The sequence below is a fragment of the Mustelus asterias genome, chromosome 1 (genome assembly GCF_964213995.1).
Source record: "Mustelus asterias chromosome 1, sMusAst1.hap1.1, whole genome shotgun sequence".
Lineage (NCBI taxonomy): Eukaryota > Metazoa > Chordata > Chondrichthyes > Carcharhiniformes > Triakidae > Mustelus > Mustelus asterias.
The window spans coordinates 193,520,146-193,533,892 of NC_135801.1; the positions used below are offsets into that span (position 1 = coordinate 193,520,146).

The window sequence follows — 13,747 nt, forward strand, 5'->3', positions numbered from 1 at the left end:
GATAGCACTCACTTGGCCAAGGCTTGGAGTTTTGAAGGGGTGTTGCGGATTACTCACTCCTGCGCGCTGCCTATTGGGAAGGGTAAGAAACACAGTAAAACATTGTAAGAACTGCTGCAGAAATACAGATTAACCTTGATAATTGTGTTACGAGCCAATTGACCGGAGCAGTTTTGGGCCAGTTTCTTGTGTGAGTGAAGGATGCACAATGTGCACTTTTCAGTTTCTAGGACACTCAACCTCAATCTGAACTCTTTCATTGCCCTGCCCTTGACTGTGAAAAGCAGGTCACAAGGCATTGCTTCACATTCTGTGCGTGGTGTGGGCTGACACTGTTTTTACACACATACGCAGGGTGTGCATGTCCTGGTTCTGATGTGTATGAGAGTGTGGGCAATGCGTGTTGTGTGTGCGCGAACATGCAGCTGTGAACTGCCTCCAAATATTGAAAAGTTAAATTAAACTTCCTCACTATTGTCCCTGTCACAACCATTAAAGGTGCCATATGGATATTAGTTATGCGTGTGTGTAATCACAGGTTTGTGCGTGTGTGTATTCCACCTGCTATATGCATGTGCAGTGTGTGGCACATGTACTGTGCCTATGCATTGTGCGTGTGAAACGAAACCGCAGTATGCGTGTGCAGTGTGTGTGTGTGGCATACTCCAGCCATCAATCACTATCCACTCATCATAATAATTGGTGTGTTTCACTTGCACGCTATTTGCAAACGAGGACCTGCTTTGCTCACGGTAGAGATTGATGAGCATTAATTGTAATCTGTGCAAGTTTAATTTTTTTTGAAGTATAAAGAATACTTCACATACTTGGTGTATTGCTGGCCTGCTGCCAGTAACCTCAGGTTGAACTCTGTGGAGCAGCAAGACACGTGCGGGCACTCTATCTCATGAACTTTAAACCTCTGCTTAGAGACACAAAGAAAGCCAGCCGTATTGTTAAACTGGAAGGAAGTGCTTTACACCTAATCTGTTTGTTACATGCAAGGGAAAGATTCAAGAGAGCAGCAGAGATTAGAAGGGATGTGGACTCAGGGACTGGGTGGAGCAGTCAGTCAGCACACTGCCCATTAATCTCTGCAACCTGGGTTCAAATCCAGTACAGGCTGATTAGACAAGTCTTTTCACTCTGCTAGCCCAAGTGGGTTGGCAGCAATCCCTTCAGTACTCGCTCATTGAGCCTGGGTGAGTTTGCATTACGGCACTCAGCCCAAGGCTAGTGGGTATGGGAAACAGGAAATTCACACACCAGCACAGTAAATTTTGGTCAGAGTTTCCTACATTACAACAGTGACTCCACTGCAAAAGTACTTTGTTGACTGCAAAGCACTTTGACTGTCCTGTGGTCCTATAAGGTGTGATAAAAATGCAAGTCTTTCCCATCTTCAGAAAACATAACATAGGAAATATAAATAAGAGTTTCAATGTGATCAGGAAGATTGTAGTAGAGCTTTTACATCAGTTTCTCATTCTATTCCCACGTCCCTTGATTTTCTTGGTATTTAAAGATCTGTGGATCTCGGTCGTGAATATATTGGTTGCCTGAACATCCACCGCACTCTGGGGTAAAGAGCTTCAATGATTACAACCCTCTGGTGAAGCAATTGATCCTTATCTTAGTTCTAAATGGCTGACTTCTACCCCTGAAGCTGACCCTTAGTTCTGGACTCACTATTAACCACAGAAATCAGTAGAATCAACGTTGCTGCAATTTTTATGTTAACGAGCATCAAAGTTCTTTAAACCAATTTGCTAAATGCTCTGGAGCCTCTCTTAAACGGTGTAATGGAGGGGCTCATGTTAGTTGAGACAAGGATAGAAACATGGAAAATAGGTGCAGGAGGAGGCCATTCGGTCCTTCGAGCCTGCACCACCATTCAAAATGATCGTGGCTGATCATGCACTTTCAATATCCCACTCCTGCTTTCCATACCCCTTTATCCCTTTAGTCACAAGGGCCACATCCAGCTCCCTCTGGAACATATCTAACCAACTGGCCCCAACAGCTTTCTGTGGTAGAGAATTCCACAGGTTCCCAATTCTCTGAGTGAAGAAGTTCTTCCTCATCTCAGTCCTGAAAGGCTTACCCTTTATTCTTAGATTGTGACCCGTAGTTCTGGACTTCCCCAACATCGGGAACATTCTTCCCACATCTAGCCTGTCCAGTCCCCTCAGGATTTTATATGAGATCCCCTCTCATTCTTCTAAATGCCAGTGAGTATAAGCCCAGTTGATCCCATTCCCAATCTCCCTCAGTAATTTTTATCTGCGGTGTGACCAACTCACTGAATGTGCTATCCACGACTTACTCAGCATCCACAACTTCCTCTGCATCACCAGAGTGAATCCATCCGCAGCTCCAGAGTGATCAAGCGGTCTAACAGAAGCTGCAGTTGGACACACTACTTGCACGTGAATGAGCCAGGGACACCGGAAGGGTCCCCGAAATCCCACATCGCACAAGAGGAGCATGATAAGGGTCTGGGATCTCCTGTCGTGACTTAACCCTTTAGTTAACTTCCAACAATGACTACAATGCCAAGAGAAAAAGAAAAACTACTTACCAGCCACCAGCCAATCACTGACCTGCAGGCTATGATGTTATGGTTAGATTTCTTTCTACCTCTCACTTGCCCTCATGTGCAGGCTCACTGGTAGGATAGGGGGTGGCAGAGTGGTAATGTCACCAGACTCGTAATCCAGAGACCCAGCCTAATGCTCTGGGTCAGAGGTTCGAATTCCACCACAGCGGTTGATGGAATTTAACTTCAGTTAATAAATCTGGAATTAAAAGCTTGTCCAATGGTGACCACAAAACCCTTGTTGATTGCCATAAAAACCCATCCGGTTCACTAATGTCGGAAATGGCCAAGCGAGCCACTCGGTTGTATCAGACTGCTATGGGATCTAAAAGGAACAGAACTGGAGAGAGCACGCAGCACTGACCCAGGCACCGGAAACGGCAACGGCACATCCAGCCCTGTTTACCCTGCAAAGTCCGACTTACCAACATCTGGGGCTTATGCCCAATTTGGGAGGGCTGTGTCTCAGACCAATTAAACAAAAGCCTAACACAGCCAATTCCTCATAGAATCATACCTTACAGATAATGTCCCAGACACCATTGCCATTCCTGAGTATGTCCTGAGTCCTCAACAGTGACCCCAGACCCCATGAAGTCTCATCACATCAGATCAAACATGGGCAAGAAACCTGGTTAGCACCAACCGCACCCCCCTGTGCCCCCCCCTCCCCCCCCCCCCCCACCCTCAGCTGATGACTCAGTATTCCCCCATGTTGAACACTACTTGGAGGGAGGAAGCACTGAGGGTGGCATGGGCACAGAATGTACTCTAGGTGGGGGACTTCAATGTCCATTATCAAGAGTGGTTTGGTAGCACCACAAGTGACAGAACTGGCTGGGTTCTAAAGGACATAGCTGCTAGACTGGGATTGTGGCAGCTGGTAAGAAGAAGGAAAAAACATATTTTGCCTCATCCTCACTAATGAGTTGCAGATGCATTTGTCCATGACAGTATCGGTGGGAGTGACCACCGCACAGTCCTTGTGGAGACAAAGTCCCATCTTCACATTGAGGATAACCTCCATCATGGTATGTGCTACCACCATGCTAAATGGGATAGACTTTGAACAGATCTAGCAACTCAAAACTGGGCATCCATGACACGCTGTGGGCCGTCATTAGCAGCAGAATTGTACTCGACCACAATATCCTCCACTCCACCATTACCATCAAACCAGGGGATCAACCCTGGTTCAATGAAGAGTGCGCGAAGGCATGCCAGGAACAGCACCAGGCACTCCTAAAAATGAGGTGTCAACCTTGTGAAACAACAGTACAGGACAACTTGCATGCCAAACAGCGGAAGCAACATGCAACAGACAGATCTAATTCCTGCAGTCCTGCTTCTTGGTCTTTTGGCTAAGATCAAGCCCAAGGTGCAAGGCCTTTTCTTGTCAGCTCGGATCTTGTTCATCTCTCTTATGGGGACCATGACTTGGATTCAATTGGATTTTGAATTTGGTTTTTGGAGCAAGCAAGGAATGGATTTTAGTTTGCCTGGTTCCATTCTGAGCCTTGGCTTTGTTACATTAAGGATGGAGTAAAAAGTTACAAAAGAATTCCTGCAGTCCTGTTAATTCCGGTCGTGAATGGTGGTCAACTATTAAATAACTGATTGGAGGAAGTTGATGCTTTACAAATATCTCCATCCTCAATGATGGCGAAGCCCAGCACAATGGTGCAAAAGGCAGGGCTAAAGGATTTGCACCATTTTCAGCCAGAAGTACCAGGTGGATGATCCATCTCGGCCTTCTCCTGAGATCTCCAGCATCACAGATCCCAGTCTTCAGCCAGTGACACTCCAAATGATATTGAAACATGGCTGAAGGCACTGGGTACTGGAACGGCTACGGCCCCTGCGAACAATCCAGCAATAGTACTGAAGACTTGTGCTCCAGAACTTGCCGCAACCCTGGCCAAGCTGTTCCAGTACACTTACAACACTGGCATCTACCCAGTACCATATTGCCCAGGTATGTCCTGTTCACAAAAAGGGGATATTCAACCTGGCCAATGACCACACCATCAGGTTACTCTATATCCAGCAAAGTGCTGGAAGGGGTCACCGGCAGTGTTATCAAGTGACACTCACTCAGCAATGACCTGTTCATTGATGTTCAGTTTGGCTTCTACCAGGGCCACTCAACTCCTCACCTCATTACAGCTTGGTCGAAACATCAACAAAACGCATCAAGGGTCCCTAGAAAATGGCAATCAGGGGGAAATCTCCCCGCTGATTGGAGTTATATCTGGTACAAAGGAAGATGGTTTTGATGGTTGGAGTTCAATCACCTCTGTTCTGGAGCATTGCTGCAGGAGTTCCTCAGGGTAATGTCCCAGACCCAACCATATTCATCTGCGTCGTCAATGACCTTCTTTCCATGATAAGGTCAGAGGTGGGTATGTTTACTGATGATAATACAATGTTCAGCACCATTCGCACCTCCTCAGAAACAAGCCCAGCCTTTCTAACCTATCCTCAGAAGACAACCTGCTCCTTCCAAGTAAACCTCCTCTGAACTACCTCCAATGCATTTACACCACATGCAAGTTCCCATCCTAGCCACACTGACTTGGAACTACATCACCATTCCTTCACCGTTGCTGCTTCAAAATCCTGAAACTTCCTTTGTAACAACACGATGCGTGTAACTACACCACATGAACTGCGCCAGTACAAGGCAGCTCACCACCACCTTCTCCAAGGCAGTTGGGGATGGGCAACAAATGCTGGCCTTGACAATGATGTCCACATCCTGTGAATGAATTGGGATTGGGCTGAAGTAGGCAAAACATTTCACAAGGAGGTGGGACAGTCAGTTTGTCAGACTTTGAGTCGTGGTAAATGGAAGGAAGGGTCTCTCTGCCTTTTGTGCACAGGATTGTTGAGAGTAGCCAGGAGGAACATTTTGAACACACACGATCTGAATCTGTCAGGAGATGTGCGAGAGAGAGTGGACTAAAACCAACACTCAACACTCAATCAGCAGACTCACAAGATTGCTTGGATCGGACCCAAGAGAAGAAATGAGTTTTCCAACGGTGAAAGAGATTTTCACAACAGTTTTACAGGGTTATTGGCTGTTGTTTTCAAATTTCTATTCAATCCAAATCCAACTTCCAATTGAATCTAATTCATGGTCCCTACAAGGCAGACAAACAAGATCCAAGCTGACAAGATGAGGCATTGCACCCCATCTTGGGCTTGATCTAACGCTTGACCTTAGCTAAAAGGCCGAGATGACTTAGTACTGAAACAATAGATGAACACTCGGTTTTAAAGTCGCAGAATTGGTCGACTAGCTTTGTGCTGGAGTGCATTCCAATTCCTGGAAATGGTCACTCTTGTCAATCATTTAAAAACCATTCTGTGTGCTGGAGGCCTGCTCGGAACCAGTCAGCTCAGCTGAGAGTCAGAGCTCTGGGAAGGTCCATGGAGTGAAATGGCTGGTGTCTTGGCAATGCGACGATCCTCTTACAAAGCATATTTTAAACCTAAAAATGCGACGACATGGGTAGGTTTGGTGACTGTTGGAACACATAACTTTTAATGTCTTTGTTATGTTGCAAGCTTTATCTTTGGAATTAAATTTCTCAAAGAAGTGAGAGCCCAGTTGGCACCCAGAGAATGGTGAGAGTGCGGTGAGTGCTTAAGCTGAATTAAACATTTAGGAAGTAGCTTAATGAGAGAAAGATATAGAAGTACACCCTGATAAGATGAGATGAAAAGGAATGGGAGCAGGCTAATGTGAAGCATAATTACCTATATGAATCATTTGGATCTAATGCTCAGTTTCTGTGCTGTATGTATTATGCAGCTCAACATGATTGAAAGATATTTGAAGTAGTTTCATTTTTTTATCCCCTTATTTTTATTGGCAGCCTCTGCTGTTCAGTGTGGCTTTGAAAATTGTCTGTGCAATCCTATCTGCTTAGTTTAAAGAATTTCCTTCTTTGCACAGAGCAGGGGATGTTCTTGACTGTTTTGTATAATTGTTGTGCTCCCCCTTCCACAGTTTTGGGAGAGATGTCACAATGTGTAAGACCGTTCCCATAGCACCAACCCGCCACTCGGCAGGTATTCTTATCCCCTGTTCCTTTTTGCTCACACAGCTGCTGGACCTCTTCATCCAGTGGGATTGGTCGACGTACCTAGCGGATTATGGGCAACCCAACTGTAAATACCTGAGGGTGAATCCAACAACAGCCCTCACCCTGCTGGATAAGTAAGTGTGCCATCTTCTACGGGGCTTCCATTTCAGGGAGTGGCTGGTTTATGCAAACAATGGAAATATCTTACAGGAATGGACTTTGTCCATTGTGGGTGGGTCGAGTCTTTAAATGCCAGGGTACCAATTGTTTGGGACACAATCTTTCCGGGTCAACAGGGCAGCATTGGCAAAGCAAACATGTTAGACTGTAGATAGCCAAAGCAGTCAGAGCAACAGCGACAACTTGATTTTGCTAACTCCTAGCAGAGTAACAAATATCCCGAGGTCCTTTACAGGAAAAGGATCAGCAGTAACTTGACATTGAGCCATTTAAGGAGCTTTTAGGAAATGGCAGGCTTCAAGGAGTGACTGAAAAGGAGAAGAGGGTTAGAGAAGTTAAGGGAGAGAATTCCAGAACTTGGGGGTTGGGCAGCTGAAGGTACGACCACCAGTGAAAATTGGAGATGCTTTTAAAAGGTCAGGATTGGAGGAAAGCCAAAATCTTGGATGGAGAATGGTTGATAGGTTGGGAGGGATGAGATAATGGAGGGATTTGATGCAAAATTTAAAGCCTTAAGCGGCTCATGCTCAATCTGTTCAGACCGTCCACACACCCTCTTCTCTCCCTTTGCCTTCATCCCCACTTTGATCTCCTTCTCACACTCACCTTCTCTCTCCGCTGCCCATACTCTCCCTCCCTCCCTCCCTCCCTCCCAACATACTGTCTCATAATTACTATCCATTACCATCTCTACTCAGACAGTAAATGAGGACAGGATTGATTGTTCTACTCTGCTTGGATAATCACTGCGTGTTCGCAGTGATGTTGTGGGCAAGGGACGAGTAGATCCCTGTAAAGACTGGAGGGCGGTATGTTAAGATAAAAGCTAATTACTGCAAACTCTAGAATCTGAAACAGAGAATGTTGGACAATCTCAGCAGGTCTGACAGCTTTTGTGGAGAGAGAACAGAGCCAACATTTAGAGTCTGAATGACTCGATGGAGGAAAAGTATCAAAACAGGCATGAAAGCAGCCAGTGGCACAGTGGTTAGCACTGCTGCCTCACAGCGCCATCGAGTCCCGGCTTGGGTCACTGTCTGTGCGGAGTCTGCACGTTCTCCCCATGTCTGCGTGGGTTTCCTCCGGGTGCTCTGGTTTCCCCCCACAGTCCGAAAGACATGCTGGTTAGGTGTATTGGCCATGCTAAATTCTCCCTCAGTGTTCCCGCACCAGAGTGTGGCAACTAGGGGATTTCCACAGTAACTTCATTGCAGTGTTAATCTTTGCCTACTTGTGACACTAATAAATAAACTTTAAAATCTTAAAGCAGATAGTGCTATCATTTCACTGTATTCCCGAGACCGTTAAAATTTGATGACTCTTTTTCCCTTTTATATTACTGCTGCATTGCAGGATCTCGCGAGCGTAAGTATCAAGTTCCTGGAGATAATTTGTGGCCAGCCTTTTGCTGAAAACAATCAGGCACATAGAATTCCAAAGATGTCTGCGCGAAATGTTCATTCTACATCATCCCAGCATGGAACCAGAGGATATGAGGAGGTTGCAGATGGATATAGATAGGTTGAGTGAGTGGGCAAAAAGCTGACAGGTGGAATGCAATGAGGTCAATGTGAAGTTGTTCATTTTGGAAGGAAGAATAAAGAAGCAGACTATTAATTCAATGGAGAATGGCTGCAGAATTCCTAGGTGCAGAGGGATCTGGGTGTTCTAGTCACAAAAAGTTAGTGTGTAGGTGAAACAAGTAATTAAGAAAGCTGATGGAATGCTATCCTTTGTTACAAGAGGAATTGAAATAAAAATGTTACGCTTCATTCATACAGAACGTTGGTGAGACCACAAGCGGAATTTTCCCGTCCCGCACGCCATGGAAATCATAGCAAGCGGGACAGGACCATGCAAAGGTCCGTTGACACAGGCAGCACGGTGGCACAGTGGTTAGCACTGCTGCCTCATAGCACCAGGGACCCGGGTACAATTCCCGGCTTGGGTCACTGTCTGTGCGGAGTCTGCACGTTCTCCCCTTGTCTGCGTGGGTTTCCTCTGGGTGCTCCGGTTTCCTCCCACAGTCTAAAGAAGTGCCGATTGGGTGGATTGGCCATGCTAAAATTGACCCTTAGTATCAGAGGGATTAGTAGGGTAAATATGTGTGGTAATGGGGATAGGGCCTGGGTGGGATTGCTGTCAGTGCAGGCTCAATGGGCCGAATGGCTGCCTCCTTTACTGCAGGGATTCTATGATTAAATGACCTTGGGCGGGATTTCCCGGTCTTGGGGCGAGCGTGGCTGGAAAATCCTGCCCAGCATTTCAAATACTTGATTTGATTTGATTTGGTTTATTATTGTCACATGTATTAACATACAGTGAAAAGTATTGTTTCTTGCACGCTATACAGACAAAGCATACCATTCATAGAGAAGGAAAGGAGAGAGTGCAGAATGTAGTGTTACAGTCATAGCTAGGGTGTGGAGAAAGATCAACTTAATGCAAAGTAAGTCCATTCAAAAGTCTGATGGCAGCAGGGAAGAAGCTGCTCTTGAGTCAGTTGGTACGTGACCTCAGACTTTGTATCTTTTTCTCGAAGGAAGAAGGTGGAAGAGAGAATGTCCGGGGTGCGTGGGGTCCTTAATTATGCTGGCTGCTTTGCTGAGGCAGTGGGAAGTGTAGACAGAGTCAATGGATGGGAGGCTGGTTTGTGTGATAGATTGGACTACATTCACGACCTTTTGTAGATCCTTGCGGTCTTAGGCAGAGCAGGAGCCATACCAGGCTGTGATACAACCAGAAAGAATGCTTTCTATGGTGCATCTGTAAAAGTTGGTGAGAGTCATAGCTGACATGCCAAATTTCCTTAGTCTTCTGAGAAAGTAGAGGCATTGGTGGGCTTTCTTAACTGTAGTGTCGGCATGGGGGGACCAGGACAGGTTGTTGGTGATCTGGACACCTAAAAACTTGATGCTCTCGACCCTTTCTACTTCGTCCCCATTGATGTAGACAGGGGCATGTTCTCCTTTATGCTTCCTAAAGTCGATGACAATCTCCTTTGTTTTGTTGACATTGGGGGAGAGATTATTGTTGCCGCACCAGTTCACCAGATTCACTATCTCATTCCTGTACTCTGTCTCGTCATTGTTTGAGATCCGACCCACTATGTGCATTTTTGGTCCTTTTATTGAAGGATGTAAATGCATTGGATGCGATTTAGAAATGGTTTACAAGATTAATACCTGGAATGAGCGGGTTGTCTTATGAGGAACGGTTGGATAGACTGGGCTTGTTTCCATTGGCGATTAGAAGAGTGATGGACGAATTGATTGAAGTCTATAAGATCCTGACTGGCCTGGCAAGCTAGATGTGGGAAGGATATTTCCTCTTGTGGGTGAGTCCAGAATTAGGGGGCACTGTTTTAAAATTAGGGGTCGCCCTTTTAGGACAGAGAAGGAGAATATTTTTCTCTCAGAGGGATGTGCGACTTTGGAACTCTCTGCCTCAGAAGGTGGTAGAAGCAGGTTCACTGAATATTTTTAAGACAGAGGTAGATTCTTGGTAGGCAAGGGAATCAGATGTTATCTGGGTAGATGGAAACATGGAATTCGAAACACAAATAGATTAGCCATGAATTTACTGAATGGCAGAGCAAGCTCAAGGGACCGAATGGCCTACTTCTCCTATTTTGCCTGTCTGTGTGTTTCTCCATCATTGGATTGCGCCTAACCAGTTGGTACAAGTGTTGATGCCAAGATAGCAGCTTGTGTTGATGAGTATTAATTTTATTTTTCCGAATAACATGTTTGTAGCAGCCAAGGGATTTTGATTTTGATGAGAACTCCTTCCCAGTTCCTCACGGATGTTGTTATTGAATCAAGAATTGTGGATTTTGTGCTGGTCAAATAAAGCACATCAAAATAAAAGCACACTACTGTGGACTCTGGAGCTCTGAAATAAAAACAGAAAATGTTGGAAAGAGCTCAGGTTTGGCAGCATCTGTGGAGAGAGAAAGAGAGTTACCGTTTCAGGTCTTAATATGACTCTCCTACAGAACTTGAATCTGCTCTGGTCCATCAAACACTGATGTGGAGATGCTAATGCTTTTGCTACCAAATAAACCTGTTGGACTTTAACCTGGTGTTGTTAGACTTCTTACCATCAAACACTCCCAGGTCAGATACAGCATGGGGTTAGATACAGAGTAACACTCCCTCTACACTGTTGACATCAAACACTCCCAGGACAGGTACAGCACAGGGTTAGATACAGAGTAAAGCTCCCTCTACACTGTCCCCATCAAACACTCCCAGGACAGGTACAGCACGGGGTCAGACATAGAGTAAAACTCCCTCAACACTGTCCCATCAAATACTCCCGTGGCAGGTACAGCACGGGATTAGATACAGAGTAAAGCTCCCTCTACACTGTCCCCATCAAATTGCAGCACGGTTTAGATGTAGAGTTAAGCAGCCTCCACAATGGTGTTGTTGCTAAGACTGGCACGTATTACCCTGAAAAGGTGATGATAGAACGGTGGTAGCAGTTAAAAGGCAAACATTTTGATGTGGGATAAGCCCAGAGTCTGTAACAGCTGTAGAATTCCTTCACTTTAGAACGTTCATGAACTTGTTGCGTTTTTAACAACAATCCGATGACATCCTGGTAACCATTACTGTGACTAGGTTTTAATCTTTGTTCAAACTGAACTCAAATTCTCAAGCAACCTTGGTGAATTTTGAACTCACGTTCTCTGGATTATTGACCCAGTGAAATTTATCACACCTCAGTTGGAAAAGTTCACAATGGGGCAGACTCATTGTTCTGTGTCACACCATAAAGGATTTTCCAATTGCAACTTTGCGATATTTCAATAGATACATTTTTGAATAGTAAAGGAATTAAGAGTTATAGTAAGCGGGCGGGTAAGTGGAGCTGAGTCCATGAAAAGATAAGCCATGATCTTATTGAATGGCGGAGCAGGCTCGAGGAGCCAAATGGCCTACTCCTGCTCCTAGTTCTTATGTTCTAATGTGTTATTTCCTATCTATTCAAAAAAATTTGCGGTCTGGCGGCACAGATTCTCTCCTTTTTGTTTGATTGATTGCAATCTGTGTTCTCAGAGTTACTTAAAGACTCAGAACCACCTCTTTTAACCAAATGCTGTGACTCTCGTCTCTTCCAGAATGAAAGACACCAGCAGGAAGAACAACGTCTTTGCACAGTTCCGCAAGAATGAACGGGACAAGCAGAAGCTCATAGACACTGTGGCAAAACAGCTCAGGAGTCTGATCCACAGCATGTCCCACCACCATTGAACCTACTCCCGTCCTTCCTCCCCTCTCTTCCTCCATCCCTCTAGTTGCACATAATGCTGGATATTGAACAATGTGCCATCACAGCCATGGAAACTGAGACCAATTCACTCCTTTAAAGGGGCAACAAGTGTTTGGCAAACTTTTTTTTGTTGCTTTGTTTGTTTACAAGCGTGCTGCGGAATATTGCAAACTGCCTCGCAAGATATTTTGGGACTGCTGCGAAGTTAAAAAGCAACACCACTGCTCAGTATCCCTCCTGCAGACACATGTGGCTTTGCTAATCAATTATGGGCACGGTGCCCCTTTGATGAGAAAAACACTACGCCTCTTGATAGTTCATAGGGTTTTTTTTCGGATGAACGGATTTTGTGCAGCAGCTCAAAGCAAAGATCTGCCAATTATAAACATTACGCTAGAATTTAGGACTTACAGGAAATTGGAGGGGTCCAGAGAAATTCTGAATATTGACCCTCAACCTGGATCGCACTGAATATTTCTCCTTTCATCACTCACCAATCCTCTTCTCTTCTCTCCCTTCTGCATTCATTCCAAGCCAACCTCATCTAGTGGAGCTGTACCTTCCAAACTCATCATTGCTATCTGCCACCAAATGAACTCATTAACTAACAAAGACTACTTGGGACACTCTTTCCATTCAGATATCTTGCACTGATTGCTAAACGCATTCCACATCCCCAATTCCTGTGAGAGCATCCGTGGAAGTGAACCCTTGTTATCACCATAAGAATATTGACACACATATTTTGATCATACTGCCTTATTTTCTAATATAAGCTAATGAATGCCAATGACATTATCTGGTCCTTTTTAAGAGGGAATGATGAATCCAACAGGGTGAGGGAGCTGGATTAACATCAGTAGAGATACAGTCAGTAACACAGGGTGCTGGGGGAGAGGGGTTACTGAGTGAGAGTGTGAGGGAGCTGGATTAACATCAGTAGAGATACAGTCAGTAACACAGGGTGCTGGCGGGAGAGGGGTTACTGAGTGACAGTGTGAGGGAGCTGGATTAACATCAGTAGAGAAACAGTCAGCAACACAGTGCTTGGGGGAGTGGGGGGGATTTTATTTGTGTGGCATAATATACACGGAATCTCATTGTGTTTGAGTTTCCAAGCCCACACAGTCAGATATGGAGTGTGCAAACTCTGCCTTTCGGGACCACACTTATCTGAGTTTGGACAGAGTTTGGTAAGTGCCATGTCTCAGGGACTTTGTGTTTTTGCAACAGGATAATCAAATGAAGGTGTGCAGTTCACCAGTACAGAGCATTAGGAAGCTTCTCACTGGGTCTAGTCACTACAACACTTCTGATTAGCTCATTGGTATCTCCAACTGAACAGAATACCCACTGTAAACATCAGGTCATCCCACCATAGCTCATAGCCAGGTTGGGAGGCCTCATCGCCAGTTATGCCTGAAAGCCTGACTTTGGACATCACGATAAGTGAATCTGCCCTTACCAACTGTATCGTCTTTGGCAATTTTTCCCTCAAAGTGATGCAGCTTAACTAGTGGACAAGCGCAGGCACCTGCTGATGAAAAGCAAATATGCACCACAGCTCAAATGAAGTGGTGAGATCTCAAGGTGC

The 13,747-nt window shown here is 45.2% G+C and overlaps 1 protein-coding gene across 2 annotated transcripts in view; it reads left to right on the forward strand.

The window, feature by feature from the left end:
• Positions 1-13,089, forward strand: part of exoc6b (exocyst complex component 6B) — a 631,370-nt gene extending 618,281 nt beyond the window's left edge. For both annotated transcript variants that reach the window (XM_078224516.1, XM_078224517.1), the window contains 2 exons: positions 6,715-6,827; positions 12,002-13,089. In XM_078224516.1, the coding sequence (XP_078080642.1) occupies positions 6,715-6,827; positions 12,002-12,134 (246 nt within the window). In that variant the 3' untranslated portion in view covers positions 12,135-13,089. The remainder of the gene's footprint in view (positions 1-6,714; positions 6,828-12,001) is intronic.
• The last annotated feature ends 658 nt before the right edge of the window (positions 13,090-13,747 follow it).